General features: G+C 36.4%; 1 protein-coding gene across 1 annotated transcript in view; it reads left to right on the top strand.

The window, feature by feature from the left end:
- slc4a11 (solute carrier family 4, sodium borate transporter, member 11) overlaps window positions 1-22,091 on the top strand; it is a 143,165-nt gene that overhangs the window by 69,015 nt on the left and 52,059 nt on the right. Inside the window, exons 6-7 of the mRNA XM_015401306.1 lie at window positions 1,174-1,297; window positions 15,007-15,216. Of these exons, the coding sequence (XP_015256792.1) occupies window positions 1,174-1,297; window positions 15,007-15,216 (334 nt within the window). The remainder of the gene's footprint in view (window positions 1-1,173; window positions 1,298-15,006; window positions 15,217-22,091) is intronic.

Here is a 22,091-nt window from a genome sequence, read left to right as displayed (position 1 = left end):
TTTATTTATAAACATATATGTGTATATATATATGTGTATGTATGTATGTATGTATGTATATATATATGTTGCTCTTTTCTGTTGCCAAATTGTTGGTCCTAAACATTCATCTCTGTCTTTGTTTAGATATTATCTGTATATTGGGGAATATTTATACCCTGCTAATGAAGAGCACCTCAAGAATCTATCCTGGGTCCTTTTCTGTTTTCTTTAAACATTTGTCCTGCAGGTTCTATATTTAGGGAGTATTTCCTTTCCTCATCATGCTGTTTATGCCATAATATGTTTAAATCTGTATCTACAATGTCTTGTGTTAAGTAATCATACCTCTCTTAGTATATGAGCTGATGTCCTTGGTCCCTTTTGCTCCACATTGCTCATCTTCAGTCTGTGTGTTAAACTGCTTTTTTTATGAAAGCATGTTGTCAAGAATCCTTCTTGCCTTCATTACCTCTACCTTAGATTACTGCTTAAATTTAGGTCTGAATCAATTGTCTCTGTTTTCCCTGCATTTAGCCCAGCAGGCTCCTGCACAGAAGGCCTGACCACATACAGTACACTGATTTAGACAGGCTTCCTGATCATATTTGTTTTGACTTTAAGATTCTTTTACCCGCTTTTAGCATTTCAAATGGTTTGGCAAAAATTATGTAACTGCTCTCCTTACGTTTTTTTAACCCAAAAGAGCACTGAGATTTTCTAACCTGATGCTCTTTGTGCTGATCGTTCAAAGGGGATCAGAGTTTTCCCGTGGCAGCCCCCTTTCTCTAGGGGAAACTATCCCTTGATATTCAAACTGTGGAGTCTATTTTGTCTTTTCACATTTGGCTTTAACTAGAGTTTAGTCTGATTTTCATCAGACCAGCTTGGTTGTGATTTTCCCTGCTCTGTTTTTTGGTTTGGTTAGTGAATGATTTCTGAGTTGGTATTTTTTATTTTTTTTTACCCTTTGTTCACATTTTTTGTGAATGCTTTATTTTATATGTATGTTTAACCTCTTAAAGGTGCCTTATCAAAAAGTTTAGCTTTCTTAAATGAGCACAAGTCCAGGCAGAGAATTTAAATGCTGTCCGTTTCTTCAGAGAAGAGGTTAATCTATGGAAATGAAGGGCACTGCTAGTGGGCTGAGACATTGACATTTGTAAAATCTCCCTCTCCTTCTACTCTTTCTAGCTGCAACGTCAAGCACCTCCAGAGACGTCACGTGTGCATCTCCCGTCTGGAAAGGCCGCAAAACTGGGGAGAGAATTGCTGCGAGGTCCGCTATGTCATCCTGATACTTGCCCCATCGAAGATGGTAACTTCCACCACAAGATTATAATTCCTATACGTATTTTTTACCTGTATTAACCCAATATCTATAATGGGGATAGACAGTGCTTATGAAGTTTTTCACTGACTGAATTTCTAGGTTTTATATAGTGTTATGCGTTTTGTTTTTATAGCAGATACTGCTAAGATATTCTGAGTTTCAGAAACCCGATGGTCACAAGTTTGCACAGGATTCTCTTGTGGGTTCTCTGGGCAACGTTTCTAAGGCCTTTTTTTTATGTCCATATAAATATTAATGAAGTTATAATTTTGCTGAGATTGCACACTCGTAATAAATACTTATACAATCAGTTTTATTTTAATAACATGCATGTAAACTACTCTCATTACTGTTTTCCTCCTAGTGGAGACTGGTAACGTTAGCAAAGGATCTTCAGCCTAACAGCTGTGGTGCACAGCAGCGTTCTCTTAAAGAGTTGAATTCTAACTCTATGCCCAACGTCCATGTCTGTCATCAACTGACAGCTTTATAAACACGTTGCTGGAGACAAAACACAAAATGCTCAACTGTAGCAGAAAACTGATTAGAAATGCAAACGTCTCTGTTCAGCTATAAATGCATTGACTAAAATGAAGAAACACATTATAATGTACGTTTTTGGCCACGGCTTCTAGCCATAATCTATATTTACCTGTTTTTACAGCAGATTCTCATTTTGGTTAACATTTCTTAAACTTAAATACAAGCCAGTTGTACATTTATTTTTGTTTTGCAAAATATTATTTCCCCAGCATACTGGTCCAAAAATAGAGCAGATTAGAAAGGTGGTGGGTAAAAGATTCTCTCTTTTATTTATTTAAAAATATGCATGCAGCTGTAATCTCACCCTTTACCTAGGTAAATAAAATACAGCACTGCCAATTTCTGTCAGGAAATACCTAGATAGGGAAAAGAGTCTGTTTCCAAATATATCTCAAACAGAAAAGTCGGTCTGCCCAATACAAGAGAAAAATAATGAGTGTACAGTTCAGGAGAACATCCGAAAATGTTTAAGCAGCACACTATTTGTACCTAATATAACGTGAGCCTAATTTTGAAGAAGTACTTGAACAGAGTTCTAAAGTTACATATTTGTTATTTTATTTAAGTATCCTTGATGTATATTAGTAAAGGTAAACATAAGTTAAAATCTGGATTTCCTAACACAGAAGTTGTATTTGTATTTGTTTCTTTGTGGCTTGAGACTTTAATCTAGTTGGGCATGATATGCGTTCCTTGAAATTACAAGATATTGAAATGATATCTGCTTCCAAAAGAGGATATGACAGAGATGGACTGTTGTTCCCACAAAATTCAATACTAAAGCATTTTGGATTCACCCTTCAAGCTTCAGGGGTTTCAGTGAATATTGATATTAAACTGCTTGCCCTGATTTCTGTTCTTTTCTTTTCTTTTTTTCTTTTTTTGCAATTATCCATCTTCTTCTCTGATCATTTTTAGGGTTTAGACTATCAGAGTAGTATAAATTGTTGTGCAACCTCTACACTCACTACTTAATACTATATTAATGTTTCTTATCTCTAATATTGTCCCATTAGAAGAGGCTATTTAATAATGATTATTAGTGGTTGTTACAATTTCTAATTGTAAGCCATTTATAGACAAAATGAAAAACCTATATAGCAAACCATTCAATACTGTCATGAAAAGTTTAACCTTTGCTTTTAACAGAAGTGAAAGTTCTATTTCTAAAACTGGTAAAAGACTGTAGAACTGTGCACACAGCATTTCCTTTCAGAGCTTAACATTTGCTGTTCAACATTTCCTGGATTTATTGGATTTACTCCAATTAAAACATACCGTACACAACCCAGGCTACTTTTTGTCCTTAAGCCAGTTGGTAAGATAGACAATTCAAGTTCCAACCCACTTTACCAGTTTATTTTTCAGATGTGGTCTTATGTTTGCTCCAAAGCTTGTCATCTGGTCTGATTTGGGTCAGCTGGCAAACGTCTATGCTTGCCGCGACATGATTCCTGTTTCATTAGGTCCTGACTGCCAGTGGCAGTAAACAAAATGGAAAGAACTGCTTGAGCTGTGTCCAGGTTGAGGTTCTAGTGTAAATAAAGGCACATATTTTAAATACTCCACTTTCATGTTACGTCTATAAATAACTATGATAAGATTTGGGCAGAACATCTCAAACTCCATCTGGCTGGATGGCAGATGTCTGTGCATTTTTGAATCTCTACAGACATTCAGGCATATTAAAGTCTGGACTCTGGCTCAACCAGCTTAGATTATTTACAGATTGGCTCTGAAAACTCTCTTTTGTGATCTTGATTGTGTAATTTAGGTTGTAATACTGAAATATCAGTTGTTCCCCCTGCCTCAGGTCTCTGGATGCAGACCTGCTACAGAGAACTGTGAAGGAAAGCTGTTGTGTTTATACTTGTATGCATACATGAATCCTTTTACTGCATTGTTTATATGTACAGTTATGCTCATAATAATATCCGTGTGTTTAAAAGATGAGTTACCCTCAAAGTTATTTAAAGGAATTGTATTTCAATGAGCACAAATTAATTGGGAACACTGCACATTCTATTTCAAATCAATACATTGAAAAAATGAAAAAGGTATTGCAGTGCATGACAATTCCACAACGTTTCACAATTCCTTTGCATTTCTTGTTTTTGCTTTTTGAATATCATTGTCAGCACACAAGTTTTCAATGGGAATATGGTCTGGGGATTGTGCTGGCTGCTCCCTTACTTAAATTCTGTCCCTCTCTAGATGATTTTGTTCGCTTGCTAGTGTGAACAGAGCATTTACTCTTTATGACTTCTTCCAGTATTTTGATGTACTCAAACTGATCCATGATCCTTGGTTTTTGATAAATAGAAACATCCCCATATCATTGGCTTGCACTACCAATGCATCACCCTCTTTATTGTCTACTGTGGCTTGGATTCAGTGTTTGCAGGACATCTGACAAACTTTCTGTGCCTCTTAGACCCCAAAAGATACAATGGTACTCTCATCACTACACAAATATTACGTCATTGCTTTTTAGGCCAATTAATATCCACGTTTCCATGTGCAAAACTTCTCTAATCTCTCGATCAAATCTCCGTTTACATGGACACTATATAAATTGATACAATCATGACGCGTGCACATGTAACAAGCTTTCAATCAAAATAAATCTTTCGAAACCTGCACATAACTGTCTACTTTTGTTTTTGGTGGTCATTTTTTTCAGGGCTCAGCAGTACCTCATGCTAACGCTCCTTTGGTACAGGGGTAGAGGGCAGGATGGCAGGTTCAGCAGCATTGAATTTAGAGCCACCTTCTCCACAAAGGAGGACCAGTAGCCAGTGAATGAGTGGTAGAAAGAAGAAAAATGTCAAGCTGATGTTCCACACATGTGCAAAGGAGATGGATTTTACTCTAAAGATCCTAATGGGTGTGTACATGGACGCTAGTTGGAATGCCGATCAGAAAAAACCCTACCCTTCTAAATCATGATTAAATTTCTTTCCAATCAAACCAAATCAGATTATAATATTCAGTCTCAAATGTTTACATGAAACATATTTGATCTGATCAAGCTGTCAGTCTGATTATATGTGTCCATATAAACATAGTAAATTTTAAATGCTTCAGTACTTTTGTTTTACATGGGACTTTGCCAGGCCTTTTTGCAGGTAGCTTGGCATCACATCTGACTGTTATAGTACATACAGACAACCTTAGATCTTTTTTATCCTCCTGGAGCTAATTGTTGCCAGAGCCATTGCTATCTTGTTTATTCTTTAATCCATTCCAATAGTTTTCTTTTCCTTCCTCACCTTTCTGGCTTTGGCTGCTGATAACATTTGAGCTGAACAGCTCAAACACTTTCCCCTCTTTTATTAATTTTCTTAAAAAGAATTATTTTCTTAAAAAGAACAGTTTCACTCTGTGTTTGAGGGATAAATTCACAGACAGCATATGCAGTGTCAGTTGCCTTCATCCTTAAATCATTTTTTCCGTTTCACACCTATTTTTTGTCACACCGTCAATGGCCTCACTAACTGACCCTTCTGTAAATGGTACAGTTTTACAGAATAAGTAACGTGCACATCATTCCTGTTGGGTCTGTTGGTTTCCTACCTTTAATGAACCTTCTGGAATCTTACCAGCAGTGTAGAAGATTAAAGTGTAACAAAAACAGTGATTTATCCAGCTGGTTATCGGGGACTACTGTAATTTTATTTTCAACACAACTGTATATACAGACACTGAAAAAAAAAATTAAACCACCCTCTTTTTCTCTTGTTTTTTTTTTCTTTTAAATATCTTTAGAATAATACATTGAAAACACCATGGTTGATCTAATAATAGAGACCAAACACAGACAATGTAAAATCTAAACACTGAAATGTGTTATATTGCATCGTTCAGTCTTTCATTCAAAAAAAGACAAGACTATCTACCTCTCAACAACATGACTTATTTAATGAGTAGAATGAAAAAAGTCTCAAGGAGTCACAGTTTATTTTATGGCATGTTTAATTTGTTTATCTAAATGTGTAATTTTCAACATTCCTGTTACTTTCTCGTCCATTTTAAGCTTTTAGCACCAATGCATACATGGATAAATGCATTCACAGGTACACATCACTCCCCTGAGTACAGAAGGCTGAGCATCGTCCCATTCCAACAAGAAAGCCACCTGCTCATATCAGTCCTTTATTGCTAGAAAGCCCCAAGATTTTTTCTTACCCTGACCACAAGTATTGTATTTGCCCAAGCAGACAAGAACACTAGTTTCTCCACTAATGTGCAATAGGAAGAGGAGTTGGCCTGGAATGAGAGATGCCTCCATAAAATAAAATATATTTTCCATTTGTTTGTGTCTCCAGTCCCTATTGCATTTTTCCCCGTCAACCCTTATTTATTTTTGTTCCTTTCTGTAGTTCCTGCAGCACTCTCCTTGCCAGTCTTAGAGGCAGCAATCAAACCCACTAATGGGATTCTGAGACGTAAATCTGAGCCCCAAAGTAAACATCAAGACCTATTATATCTCAATTATGCTTTATGGTGGCTTCCTCTGCAAGAGAAAATCTTTCAAAAGGCACAGTGATGACAATAATGGGAATCCCTCAGGTCAGTGAATGTATGTAATCTGTATGTTTTTGGTAGAGTGTTTTCACCACTATTAAGCCAACGAGCCACACAGGAGCTATTTCCATTTTTGTTGGTTATTTCAGTACTTAAAGTTATTTTATGTGTAATATGCAAGAATTTTTAGACTTTCAGTCATTAATTCAGTATTTTTTCTCATATTCTGGAGGTTTATGAAATACGGTAACAATATGTAGCATGTAATTGTAAAATATGCAATCCTGTATTAAAGCTTCTAATTTTAGAGGGGGCTTCATCCCCTTTATCTATGAAGGAACATTTACAGGGCTAACCAATTAGATTTTATCGATCTGATTTGTTTCTGATAGAAATATTAGATGGGCATCTGTCAATAAAAACTATGTAAAATGAATATGAATCAGAAAAATAACTAATTTAACCCTTTTAGGACCAGAATTCTCAATAGGACATGTGTTATGTTTTTAACTTTATGGCTGTAAAACTTTAAAAAACTGCAATGTGTGTGTAATTCTGCTCTTTTTTCAAGAAAACATTGTTTCTCAGTGTATTGTGCTTACATGTATTTGCTTTAATTCTCTTAACAAAAGATTGTAAAATAACTCATGAAAGTGGAGCAAAAAACAAAAACCGTTAAATCTTTCAGGTTTATGTCTCAATAAAACTTCAACGGTACATGGCCAAACAATTTCAACTGAACAATGTAAACGTTGAACTATAATACATAATATAAAAAACAATTCCGGCCTTTTATTTTATTTATCATTTTTCTCCTTGATTTTGTCATTTTAGTCTAAGTGATTTTATCTGGTGTGGTAATCCCTGATGCAGTTCCTGTCCAGCTGCAGTCCCACGCTCTCCTTTGCTCCTCTTGCACACAGCGTACTGTCATTGCCCCATACTGGCTCTTTGTGCTTTCCTCTGGCACTGGCTTGTAGATATGGGGAAATTATTTTCTATCAGTTTCCTATAGGACATGTTTTGCGGTGGGTCACAAGAGAAAATGCTGCAATCCCCTCCTGGGATTGCTGACGTGTTTTAGGCAGCTGATGGTGGCTGGCACATAGTTACTTTTGAAGGACAAAGATATTGGGGAAAGTAAAGTCCAGGAAGTGCTGGAAAACTGACTGGTCACCTTTTGGTTCTTCTATTGGTGGAGTTTGTTTTCAGCATCCGGTCATCCATGGTTGTTGGAACACCAGCTCTTCCTTGCCAGTATGTCCCACAAGTCCTGAAACCCTGCTAAACTAGACAGTGGGGTAGAAGAGGGCTTGTGTAAAAGTTGTCACAAAAAAAGAAAATGTTCAGATAACATGAAATCTTTATTTATCACCGACATCACCACATTTAAGGAAAGCATATATCAAGAAGCTGATGTTGATTTCATCTGATAAAGTGTGAAATCAATCTGTAGCAATTCACATCAGAAAGCACAAAGAAATTCAACCCCCATTTGGTTGGCTTGGTTTTCATATATTGCTTGACAGCAATCCTTGCTTTTGTGGCAACGATCCTTCCATCCACTGAAATGTTTTGCTTTAGATGGTAAAAAGACATACAGTGGTTCCTCATAAGGTCCAGTAGAGGCCTTTACATGGTGGAGACGGTCGTACTCTGCAAAGCTTCTCTTCTGGTCGTTGAGCACATCCTCTGCTGGATTACTCATGTGCAGATTGAATGAGATTGCCCTAAACCCATTTCTGGACATGGCATAGGAAATTTGTCCTCCAGAAGTCTGAGACCTTAGATAACTCAACCAAAGCCATGAACAGCAACAAACCAATCTGTACTCTCATCACATCAAGAGTAATCTCTTCCCAAGAAAATTTTTTTTTTCCACTTTGAAAGTTGCTGTTGGCATATTTATTAGAATATATGCTAAGAACCTTCATGACCTCTTCATCAGAAAAGTGGTTAAAAAAATTTTTATCGTGGATAAAGGGGCAATTTAGATGTATTTGAACTCCAGTGGTTTGTTTCAGCTTGAAGCTCTGCATCCCTCGCTCATCAAACAACAATCCTGTAGAATAAATCTCCCTCATTTACGTTGTAATTACCGTAATGTTTACTATATCGTGCAGTATCCTATCTGAAAGCTCTTCTGTACTTTTAAACACCATTTGAATAGTTTGAATTGTCCAATTACTTAAGGAGTTACCACACTAATTAGCTCTTGTGAGCTTCCTCGTGCAACTGTTAATCTTGCTCTGGAATTGTCAAGCTGTTACAAGGTAGATTCTGCAGCTACCGCAACCTATGCTCTGAAAGCTCCATTTCTCTGCTTTTCAGGACTTTTGGAATTTTTCATATATCTTGAATAGTTCAGGAATCAAATCCTGTCATAGAGAAGTTAGTCCTTGGAGGGTTAATTGTTTTTAGTTATAAGGATGATGGGGGGGAAAAATTATTTGTGAAAAGTTATTTCTATGTCTTGTTAGAAAATGTCACAATTATTTCAGTGCTCTGATTAACAAGTTCTTTTGAGTGGAACATGATAAAATATGTTTTAAAGGCAGATGGTCATGTCTTAGCCCCATAGCAAAAAGACTAAAATCCAGTTGATTCCAATAAAATAAGACTATATGTTCCCAGATTCTGCGCTAATAGTCTTTTGACCTACCACATCATGTTATGGTAAATATATGCAGGCTATATTTACTAACAAACTAAGCAAAAACAAAGCTTAAAAGACAAAAAATAACAAATGCTAAACTAAAAGAATGCCGTAATTAGAATAAAAAAAAAAAAAGTTAAATAAAGCTATCATATACCTTTTTTAGACCCGCTGGTTAACCATACAGTATGCAATCGTAGTAAAGCCTCCTGCCAAGGACTGTAGATTCCTGAACCATTAGAGATTTCTGTGTTAGATTTTTCTCCAGTTAGGGACTATGCTATTTGTATCATTTTGTCCCCGACATTATCAGGAAGTAGTAAGTCTTGTATACAAAAACATTTGGTTTAATTTCAGAGAAGCTTTTGTACTTTAAAGGTGGTATAGTCCTTGCATTTGATTTAGGATGGCAGCTTTAGAAACATTAACTATTACAATCACTAATTACGAGATTTGATGGTTTTAATGTAAACCATAGATATTCCCATTTTCTAATTAGTGGGGTACCCACAAAGTTCCTTGAAATGAAAACATTAGATCTCTTTTATTCAAATCTCTTTCTCATAACACCTCAAGCGATTTTACACACAAATGCTGATCTTTCTCACTAAAATATGAGAGCAGTGTCTCTAGAGCTTTTTCCACTGTTGCTTTCCAGTATGGCTGTTCCATTGTCCTTCACACTGGGAAACTCTGCTGGAGATTCTTTTTCACAGTTGGAGCAGCGACAGAGGGTTTGCAGGGTTACTTTTGTCTAGAGAGCACAAAAGGCAGGAAATGGTTTAGAAAAATATGTTGAGGAAATCTATACCCAAAGCAAGTTTATTTATATACCACATTTCAGTGGCAAGACCATTCAAAGTTGTGTAAATGAAAAAAACATTAACGAAGAATACTGTACTTTGTGGACTTTGATTAGAGTGTCCCTTTGATTACTAGTACTACATTTATCAAAATCATTAAAATGCTTTTTCTTAAAGGGAACCATGACCCGTTTAAAAATGTTCCCGTAAATATGTAGTACATATTGTTCCCATTACCCTAAAACTTGTGGTTTGCTATACCTAAAATGTCATAATTACTAAAAGATTTATATATCCTTTGTTATATTTTTTACCCATGGAAGTCACCAGTTTTTTTCACCTGGAATGCATGCTTGATGGATCTCTAGAGCAATAGGACCTAGCATACATAATTTACCCATTGCATCATAAAACAACATGCCAACATCCCTGTGGCAATATTTTATGTAAATGTATTAAAGGTAAAAAGCTTACAATGTTTCTAATATATTGTAGTTATATCAAAAATAAATATTTCTGAAAGTCTATTGTTACAAATACTTGTGAATTATTTTAAGGTGAAGGCCTGGGACCCGATTCTCATTAACAGTCTGTATCTCATGTGATAAGACTTGAATGCAGGTTGGTGCTGTATGTTATCCACAAAGAGGTGGATCCAAATCCCCTTTTGTGTGTCTGATGCATTTATTTTCTTTTTTTAGCCATGCATCTGCTCTATATGGCTCATAGATCCCCTGTTAAAAACGGTGGAATTACCCATCGGAGGATGTTCCTTTAGTCTGATTTTGTCAAAAACAGAAAAAGCAGATCGTAGACATCAAACATTACCTAAGCCATCCTTCTCACTTTAAGAAAATCATTGTAACCAGTAACAAGTTGCTTTACTGTGCTCAAACAGGAAAAATGTATGAAAGAGGGAAAAAATAATTAAATCTCACAGACCACTTAGTGAGTGTAGTATGGTTTTGTGTCTTTGACAAAATTAAACAACTAAATAGACATCTGCTCAGACTGGTGAGTCCATCATTTTTGCCAGGGATTGTCAGGGAATAATCTGTTCCGTTATGTGTGGCTTCTAATAATGACCAGGCACACCAGTCCCTTAAGCTGAACTCTGTGTTGAAGTGGCTTTGGGCTGTTTTAGAACAAAACAAGGCAACATAACTTGTCTTGTTTCTTTTGAAATAATTTTTACTGCTTATTTACCCACTTCACCAGCCCCAGTAATGCACCTAGCGTCAAAAGAATTATGCCTGCAAAGGAAATTTATAATTTAGTAGAAGAAAACAGATGTTTTCTTCTAAGAAATTATGAATTATGTTTTTGCTGATAAAGCAGGCATATAGTCGACATACAAAGCAAGAACAGATTCTGTTCGATTATTAATCTTCCTTTCAAAAGATTCTACTTAAAATATTTGCAACAATCTGGAAGTGCAGTAAGATAATTGCACTTGGTAAGGCTTTTTGAAATCATGAAAAATACTATATATATATATATATATACATATATATATAATATATATATACACACACACACACTTATTAATCTTATTAATAATTTAACAGAATCTGCTCATGCTTAATAAAATTATCTCATAACCAGATCAAAAAGACTATTTGGGATGGACATTTCTGCAGTGAAGTCTTTTTTATTCTTTTGCTCAGCTAAAACTGCGCAAATATGGATGTCCCAGATCATTAAACAATGACATACAAAATGCCATTTTAAAATTTTGGTTTCTTTTACTAGCTATCCAAATTGGCCTTTATGAAAAATTAACTAGTTTTATTTCCACTGGAAGGAACAACCACCAACAAACATTTGGTTTGATGGAAATTTGATCTTTTTCTTTGCAGGATTATTTTATATCGTCCCTTTTCTGGGCTTTCAAGCAAGAATAACGTTTTTAAGGTCATGCCACAACATCTCAGTTGGCTTTTGATCATTGCTCTGCTGCATAATCTTATGACGGTTGAGCTTAAGGTCACAACTGGGTCTCATAGGAGATATTTTCCCCTTTTTCCTCTATTTATGAATATTTTATCGAAGAATGATTCTCTTATATAGCAAAACCTTAAAAATGATTCTCTACCCTTTCCAGACTGATTGATACCAATCACTGTTTTTAGATGAAATTTTAGATAATCTCAGATACTTTAATTTATTTTACTGCACCTAAAGGAAACAAAATGGCAGCCATTAAAAAAAGGCATTCTTAAAACTATGGCCAAAATAACAGATCAAAACTCCAATATCAAATAGAAGTCGACATCTGGCAAATGCCGTCTGTCCACCTTGACTCATCTGAGCATGAGACATCAGTGCTGCAGTGTCTTCCATTCATCATTGGTATACTGTCAGTGTGGAACATGGTACACGCATCAAGTTGTGCTGGAGTCAGGTCACTGCACAAATGTGGCCACAAATGGTCTCAGATTTTCTGTTGATGCTGCTCAAGTCCCTCTCCTATTCTCCCATGACCCATTAATGTCTAGAAGGGATGAAGGGATAGCTCTAGCAACAGAAAAGGATTACATTTTGCCTGTTTCTTTGTTATTTTACATTATTCTGCTCTCACTGTTCTTAGAGCCAAGTTTGGCTGACATGGCTAACTTGACAACTGTCAAAAATATTTTTGGTTTTTGAAATGATTATTATTGTTTAAAAACCAGGGTTAACCAGGACCATTTGCATATGAGGAAATGATTTACCCTGGAAATTGAGGCCAACAATGTTCTTCTTGTGTAAAACATTTACAGGACTAGAACAAGTTTAACATACAACGGTTACTTATAGAGGATATGCATCATCTTGCTGCAAACAATGAAGGTTCAAAGCTTCCTTAGGAAGTACAATCTGCTCTGTCCCGTCTTTTAGACACAGTTTCACAGTGGCATGTCCAGTCAAATGTATTGTCCAGGTAAACACCAAGGTATTTATATTCCTTCACCACCTCCACTTTTTCTCCCATTATGCTAATAGGATTCATCTTGTTTCTGTTTCTTCTGAAATCTTAAAATAATCTCTCTCTAGTTTTGTTCCCATTCAGTATAAGTTGGTTATTACCACTTAATTTTAGCTTCTGGCACCAACTAATCAGATTATATTCTAAATGAAGATGCCAAGAGATCATTTATCTGCTTATAACCTTAATTTTGAAATCTCAAACTATTTCTTCAATCAAGTCCAGAAAGCCATTTGAAAACACTGACAGGAAAAGTGTTCCAGGGAAGAAAATTAATTCTAGAACAAGAGCATTTACACTGTCAGTAATGAAGATTGAATTTTATATGATCATGTATTTATAAAAAAGTTATAGAAATTATTTTTTTTTTTTTCATTTTCCTAATGTATGTTTAAAAACAGTATATTTTATCGTCAAAGGGTTATCTGTAATGGTTTCAATTAAATTGTTTAACCTTGTTTTGTGCAAATTTGTTTTTGTTTTTAATCAATTTATTTGTGTGTGCCTAGTCTGTCTACACACCTGTTTGTGAGTTAAAATTTTGTTAAAAATTGATGACTTTACATGGATTTGTAATGAATACATCAGTATATTCCTGACAGTTAATAAAAAACACATAGAAACATAGAGATCACATACACCCCCTTCTCTAAAAGATTATGTTAAATAAAAAGTCGTCAAATATCTAAGCTTCCAAACTTAAAGCTTGCCTTAGACTATAAAAAAAAAATAAAGGTTTTGCATTATTTACAAATTTGTAACGTTAAAATACATTTCTTAGGTTCTTACTACCTAAATTATATTTTGCTTCCAGCATTCAATTGTAGGTTTTTTTAGTGAGGATACACTGAACTGGCCCATTCCCATAACATGTCAGATCCTGACACCGCCCATTCTCCAAATCCCTAATAAACACTGCAATTAGATATGTTTACCTGATTGAATTTGTTTGAAGACTATTCCTCAGACCTTCAGCAGAAACCACAGAGCTGATTTGGCCAAGTGATGCCTAGAGGACGCCTTCCAAACTTTGGTTTTAGTCAGTCATGGTAACAAAAGAAAATGTCAGCAGACGCCATGAGAGAAACTACACCAGGTTAAGCCTTTTAATACTTTAGTTGTTCCTCTTTCAAAGATGAAATTGTGGATTTCAACAAAAACGGATGTAATAGCAGCAGCTACACGTAGGTCTTCAGGTCTGCCATGTCAGCAGCTCTTGCTTTTGTCAAAGCTACATTTTCTGCCTTATACCAAAATACTATAGCATGATTGGCCTGACCAGTTATCAGTTTATGGTTCACATTCTAAGAATTAAAATGTCAAATTAGTGAAGGAAGTGGTTTTGCATGTTTTAGATGCCTCCCTGTTGCAGCACACCTAATCCTAATGTTTGCCCTTGATTGACCTCCTCAGCAGCCATCAAGTGCTGCAGAAGCCTGTTAATCATTCCTTACTGGACCAGGATTAAGAACAAATGATTTAGATGTTCCGCTTGAGAGTTTCACTGCTGCCACCCTCTTTTATTTATAGGGGAACTGCTTCCTATGGTGGAGAATCTTATCCACATAACAACCAATCACTGGTGGGGGTGGTTATAGGGTTGGCCAATGATTGGCTAATACTGTAGTCGCGATGACCATCTCTGGTCAACCTTTATTTCTGCCCCCGTGAACAGGCCAACAGGCGTCCGGTTCATTTATGTCTTTTAAACTAAGTTGATCAATCATGTTATTAATTTTTTATTCTCAGGTGTGTCATGATTAAAAGTACTATTCTAGACAATTATACAATCCCCCCATCTTTGACAGGATGTTTTTGAGTTAGGATGACTTACCCTGTAGGGAGCAGCCAAAAGGAATCGCATTACTGTATGAAAAAACCTTTCAAACTATGCATCAGTGAGAGTATGAAGGAAACATTCTGAGGTCGGACATGATGTATTCTTCAATTATAACAGCATTTCACCAAATTGCTGTGTGTAATCTAATGGTCAAGAAAAGTTAAACCCAAACTCTTAATTAGTACAAATTTTTTTTAAGTGTACTCAACAGTCATGTCATTCAAAATAGTTCTGTGTAAAACTTCTTGTGCAAAAATTGGATTTGCATCTTCAGGACACATTTTGTTCTATGATATAATGTAACTTAATGATAGCCTGTGTAACTTAATCGCTTTCTTCGTTTTCTGTGTTTCATAGAAAAGCACCAAGACAGCAATGGAGCTGGGCAGGACATTTGGCACCCTGTTCTCTGACATCTCCTTCAGACAGAAGCTGTTGGAGACAAAGACGCAGGAGGAGTTTAAGGAGGCTTTGGTTTTCCAGAGGCACCAGCTTACTGCAGCCAACCAGCAGCCCATTCCTCTGGGAAAGAAGGAGACGGTTCCCCGCAGTCATAAACCTCTCAAGGTGGGAAACAAATGTCATTTATATTGCCATGGAGTTACAAAAACAATTTAGAGATTTGGATTTGGAAGAGATTAGGATATACATATTAGATCAAATCACCAACAATAACTCTGTTGCAGCAACATGTGCTAGTTGTTTAATGCAGCTTAAAATGTGGGGTAAAAAGCAGACTTCTGCTAGCATTTACATATTATGCAGTGGCACTGTATCATTATGAAATATTTTTAGCGAAAGGAGGGTGGAGGTTAAGCTGATCCCTGCCCTCTGCACTTGCACCACACTCTTGCTTCTTAAATTTGTATGTTTAAGTTTATTATTTTCCATTCATTGCTTAAACAATTTATTTATCTTTCGTTTGAACCTAAAGTGACAGTGTCTGTTATTTTGTAGTCTTCTGTTTTATTTTGGTTTATCTGGTTTAATTTTCTGTCTCTTCTTTTTCAGAATTAATTTGTGTGCCTTTGACACAGTTACTGAGATTACTTTGTATCAGAGATACTATCATATTTAGTTGGTTTTTGTCCTTTCTGGATAAATGGATGGATGTTTAGTTGATGGATGATGGAAGTTTAGTTGCACAAAGAGAAATACAATTCAAGAAGAAGCAAAAACCCAGTTAAATACAATGGTGATAAAAACCCTAATTTAATTAAAAAAAATTTAAAAAGACATTGACATGTTCTACCATTAAACCTTAGGTTTCTAAATTGGCCTTGACTAGTAAGATGCAGGTGTCAGTGGCCACTCCTAAGAATGCTAAGCCAATACCATCCCTCTCCAGCCCACCACCTTGATCCATCAAAGGCCAGACATCGTTAGGATCTATGAGTACCATTTATTTTGTAGTTGGTGGCTAGCTCAAGTGATAAGTCACCCGACTTGCTCACAGGAGGTCCATGGTTTGAATAACCGTCGGGGGAATGAGCTGCAAGTGTGGGTCCTTAGGCAAGACCCTTCATGCTGATGCCTGCTTTGTAAGTCGCTTTGGATGAAGATCCCTTGACTGGGGGTATTATGTAAATTAACATATGAATTTGCTTTAGATAAGACATTAAACTGATAGGGATTTTTCTATTCAGTAGCTATAAAAGATTTTATAAATAACATATTTGAAAAATAAGTATGTCATAAATTTTGAGAATCTTTAAGCTTTGAAGTGAAGGTGTAGAACAGGCATCCCTGAATTTAGTCCTCGAGGGCCGCTGTCCTGCAGGTTTTAGAGGTTTCCCTGCTCCAGCACAGCTGATTTACATTGATAGTTGATTAACAGGCTTTTGCTGAACTGCATTTATCAGAATCAGCTGTGCTAAAGCAGAGAAACCTCTAAAACCTTCAGGACAGCGGCCCTCGAGGACAGACTTTGTGGATGCCTGGTGCAGAGGATAGGTGTGGTCCTTACCAAGATACTATTCTGACAAAGCGTTTTTGGAAAAGTAAAATATGGTACAGGGGGTTGGGGTAAGCACTCCCCCAAACTATGTTAGGCTGTAATATAAAGAGAGAGGACACTTTGAAGTGACAAGGTGGCTAATTGTCCTTATTATACCGATAGTTTCTTTGATCTTCCTACTAACAGAATCAGCCTGCTCTTTCCAACTCAAGCTTTCATCACTAAGAACTCCCAGGAAATTTGCAGACGATACCTGGAGTAATCAGCAGATTCAATTTAGATTACTGTTAAATCTTTATCTTTCTGCCACTAAAATAATCAAATTAGATTTCTGAACATTAAAAGATAATCTATTCAATTGAAATCATGGCACACTTTATCATTGTAATAAAGTTTAAGTGTGTGCTCATTTGTAACATTATTAAAGTCATTTATATAAATAAGGAACAGCAGTTACTGTTGTGTTTGGTAATTTAAGAAAGATAAAAATGGCTATTGAAATCTAAAGCAATGTATGCACCTGTTGTTTTCTTTTGTTTTACTGGGTATTGTTCTTAAATTGATAATCACACCTGTTGCAGTTTAAAATCGAGCAAGGTGAACTCTGTTTAGTAAAGGCTTCTCTTCCTTTAGGAGAAAAGCAAAGAAATTGCAGATATAGATCAAGAAAAAGATAAAAAAAAAATATAATCTTAAAACATGTTTTATTTTATTGAAGGGTAAATATCTGTGTATATGTAGGGCAAGAGGCTTGTATAATTGGCCCTAGGAGGGAGTAACAGGGGCACTGCTTATTGTTTTGACAGACTATTACTTTTATGGCAAATGATGTACGTAGCTTTGGGTGGAAGACTGCCGAAACTTTAGGATACTGGCTATGGTTTCTATCCACACCCTACTCTACAGTGGGGGAGAGGTGTAAAACTTGTGCAACTTCATGATTTTACAGTAAATTCTAAAGGTCCTGTAAAATCAAAAATGAGACTAAAACCGAAAAACATGCAAATAAAACTGCTTTAAGTAGCAAAAAGCACTGCAAGGGAAGAAAAGCTGCAAACTAGCACCACTTGTGTCAGCATGGACTTGGAGCTGTCATTTTTCAGCAGAAAGTTGGGGCTCTGTTGCTATATTGTTATATTCTTTTCATTCTCTGGTCATTGGTGAGATCTCAGTAACTAAAGGGGTGTTTCATTCAGGGGTTGCATCTTTCAAATGACTGGTCTTATGTACACCAGGCTCCTTTAAGGACAATCATATAATCATGAGAAGTATCGAAGTGAGACAGGAATGATTCACCTTACCCATCCTTCAAAACGTGCAAAAGGAGGGCACATTTCTCAGCTGTACTTAATAGTATTAGGAGAATAATGCACTGGAACATCCTTCATTACAGAGCTAAGAAGTAATCGGTTTCCAAATAAAACCATCGAGGGATGGAGCCTCTGAAATTGGACACACCCTGAGATAGTTTTATAACAAACTTTCATTCTGGATCACTGATTTAAGCTATACTAGATTAGAATTAAACTGAAATCCAGTGAAACCATTGGTCTACTGCAGTGACTCCTTTTGGCTTATATCAGTGTGTTGAAGGTAAGGAGGCTGCATACTCTTTACATTTTTCTTAGTTAATTTCTGTCACTTATGATATATACTACCACATAAATTCTTGTAATACATACAGATGCAGTTTGTGGTTGAAGTATGAAAAAGTCAAAGAGATGTCAATACTTTTTCAAGCCACTGTAAATGTAGCTTCTCCTAAATCTGTTCTGCCACCTTATCCTCTCATACCACCTGTCGCCCTGTCCTGCTCACTGAACTGGCTTTACTTTTTCGTCTTTTCTCTCCTCCTAATCAATCAGCATCAACTTCTGTCAGGTCTCCTCAGTGGGTAAATGACCTTACATCTCAGTCTTGTCAGAAGCCACTCCACCCCTTAGCTACACAAATGCACACACACACTCACACGCCAGAGGGGCATTATTCAATTCCATGGCACAGCATCACCTCCTAATGTTACCTTGACAGGCCGTGGCTGCTGGACATTTTCCCTCTTTTTTTTTTTTTCTTTTTTTTTTTTCTTTTTTATACATTTATAGTTTAGGATTTAGGTTTTTATCTCTGGGCTTGAAGGGCTCAGTGTCACTCAGTGAAAAGATTAGATAAAACGTTTAGAAAAATAAATCCTGGAAGACGTGGCCGTTAGAGCAGGTATAATACAGATTTCCTTATTGTTTCCTGACATCAGCCCACCCACAACCGCAAACCACTTCCTTGTACTTCAGCGTAAAACATGCCAAATCTTTGCAGTGATTTAATGTTGTTTTTACCCGTTCAGAGTGAATGGTAAACAGGTGGACGGTTTGAGACTTTGTTTATTAAACATGAGCAAAAAAGCCGATTAGCCACCCAACTCAAACACAGCACAGACGATATAAATAAATGCTTCCATGATGTATGGTGATTTAGTGGTTAAACAGTCTGTGATGAGCAAGTATGTGTGGCCTTATAAAACTAGCTAACAAGAAGAGAAGCAAAACGCTGAGGTTGTTTGTTTTTATGTTGTTTACCTTGAGCTAAATCTCTTTGTTCTGCAAAATGCCATCAAAACTTTTTACGATGACAGATGAGGCAGGAATGATTATGCAGCTCACACATTCTTCAAGCCTTTTAGTTGGTAGTGTAAAGTCATGTTTACCAGGGAAATTAAACACTGGCTAATTGGATAATTAGCTTAATAAGCCCAATCAGGACTTCACATTTGCTTCATGTCTGGTGCACACTCAAAGCTCATATTTTTAAAAACCGCACTCCCGTAGAATCATGTGACTGTCATCTAGGTAATACCTTTCTGATCAAATAAAAAAATCTCTAAATCCTCTATCCTCCACAGCTGTTGTCATCACTCTGTCATCCTTTACCATTCAGTCAGGGGACAGATATCTTTAAACATGTGCCCTAATGTGACCATGATGCTCCACGTACCTTGTTTTGGATAACAGAACCTCGTTAATGCAGATGACTCAAATGCATGACTTGAATGATCCTTAAGAGACCCTTATATGGAGTCACTACTGAATAAGCTGAGTCATAAAATAGGCAATTTTAATCAAATCTGTTATTTTCCGCATTTAGAGCCTCTAGATATTATGCAGCTCCTGGCCTTATGTGTTCTTAAAATTTGTCTTTTGTGACAAACAAAAGAACTAAGCTAATTAAAATAAAGGGATAAAAATGATTTGCTCCAATGCTACTCCACTCCCCCACCACACAATGACTAAACAAAAACAGTTTGCATAATTAAGGCATCGTTCTTTTTCCAACATTCCTAGATGTATTGTGTATTGACGGTATTAAAACACACATTCTTCTACAGGAAGGTTTTGTTTCACTTATATAAACCATTCGCTACCCACTTGTCTAAAGATTTGTGGCTGTTGAAGACAAATGTAAGGTGAAGGAAGTGGAACAAGTAATTTTTTTTATTTAATTCAAATGTATCAAGGAATGTTATCCAATTAAAGGCTGTTATAGTTTTGTTATTTAGTCAAATGTTTTTTGCACCGTCACATGTTCTGTGAACACACTCCCAACAGTGGGATCACAGAACACGGTTCCTTTCATTTTTTGTTAGGACAAGTGTTGAAGGTGTCATCAACCTCAAATCATGGTCAAACAAATAACTGATCGCACATTGGGAATAAATTAAGAACAACTTCCATTCAAAATATTGCCAAAGTATTCCAACTCAAAGTCAAATACATTTTAGTTAAAAACTAATTAGCTACTACGTGCAAATAGAAAAATAAATAAAAATGGTAGAAAACCAGAATTAATAAGATGATGCAATGATGTCACAGTTAGGCATTGATTGTATGTTTGAGAACCAAAGTTTATGTAAAAAAATTTGGAATGAGGTCAGATTAGGGCTGGGCGATATAGCTAAAAAATAAAATCTCAATTTGTTTAGTCATCTTGGAGGATTAATTGAAGTTTTAAAAACCATGTGCATGTATTTTAAAATAGGTTTACTTTATTCAAAAATATATTGTGCAAACTCATGTATAACTGAAGAGATCAACTGGACTACAGGTCTGTAGTAGTTGCAAAAATCAAAGCAGAGTTCAACTTTTCACAGAGCTCTTGTAGTGTTTCGACTTTGTGGTTCATATTTTGGATCACAAACTTTTAACATGTGAAGGACGCCAGGCTTCTCTACTATGTAAATGGGCACCATATCGATCCCTATATGAACCGCTACAGCGTCAGTCATCTGCTTCCACCGCACACTGCACTTGTCGGTCGGCACCGCTTTAGAAAATGAGGTGGCCAGGGTTTGTGGTCTTTTCTTGTCGTGTTTGTCTTTGCCCGTGCTACCGATGCTGCCATTCCAATGCTGCGAGCCCTGCTCCCATTCAGTGGGGTGCCTTTGCCTTGCACACAACGGTAGTCTGCCCCACGTCGGCCTTGTCGAAGTCGAACCACTTCCAAATAATCAATGAAATGAGTCCCTTTTTCTCTGTACCAACTTGTCAGATTGAGCAGCGGCCATGGCATGAGTAAACACTGCAGCATCCTATTGGGCTGAAGGAGGAAAGAGGCAGCAGAAGCAAGTGTGCAAGTAAAAAATACAGAAAAAGAGACTTCCTCCATTTTACGATTTAGTACAATTTCAAATCGTGAACTTTTAAAAACATGAATTAATCAAATTAATTCGCTTTATCACCCTGCACAAGGTCAGATTAGCTTTTAGATTAAATATAGCAATTGGAAAGTGATTAATCCAATACACATTGCAAATCATATTTAGTAAAATAATATTGTGTTAAATTATTTGCAAAAATCAGAGATGGAAAACTGTTTAGATAATCGATTTATTTTTTATTTTTTTATTGTCCTGAAATTGTTCCTGACAGAATAAATAGAGTTAGGGCCTCTTTACCTTCTGTAGCTAGGTTGGTTTATGATGAGATTAAAGCTATTTGCTTGCAGACATGAGGGGATCAAACTAAATAATCGCCAATGGACTCTTTGGTGATAATTTAGCAATCAAACATAATGAGCATATCGAGGCTTGGTATAGTGGCGCAGGGGTTAGTGCGTACGACACATGTACAGTACGGAGGCCATAGTTGCTTGCTAATAATCTGTTCTTATCAGAAAAGAAAATAAGAATATGTTATTTCGTTTGTAAAAAAAACAACACATTTTTAGGGTGTATACCAATTTAGTATGTTGAGGGCCTGGAGCATCTACAATGCTAATTCCCTTCTAGCTGGTTCACACATCACATAAATCGCAACAATTTCTGCCAGATCTTCCCCTTTCAAGAACTCCTGATATCTGGAGCTTCTTGGGAACAATCATCAGGGGAGATAATCCTGCTGTGTGTGATGTCTTCAGGGTTGTCAGGTCTGCTCTGTAGTATGCTGCAACCTCCCAGGTCACAAATCGGAGAAGTCCAACCTGTAGGATTGTCTTG

The sequence above is a fragment of the Cyprinodon variegatus genome, unplaced genomic scaffold (assembly GCF_000732505.1).
Source record: "Cyprinodon variegatus isolate N-32 unplaced genomic scaffold, C_variegatus-1.0 Scaffold1207, whole genome shotgun sequence".
NCBI classification, from domain to species: Eukaryota; Metazoa; Chordata; class Actinopteri; order Cyprinodontiformes; family Cyprinodontidae; genus Cyprinodon; species Cyprinodon variegatus.
Note: the sequence above shows the minus strand (reverse complement) of the source record. Positions and strands in the feature narration are given on the sequence as shown.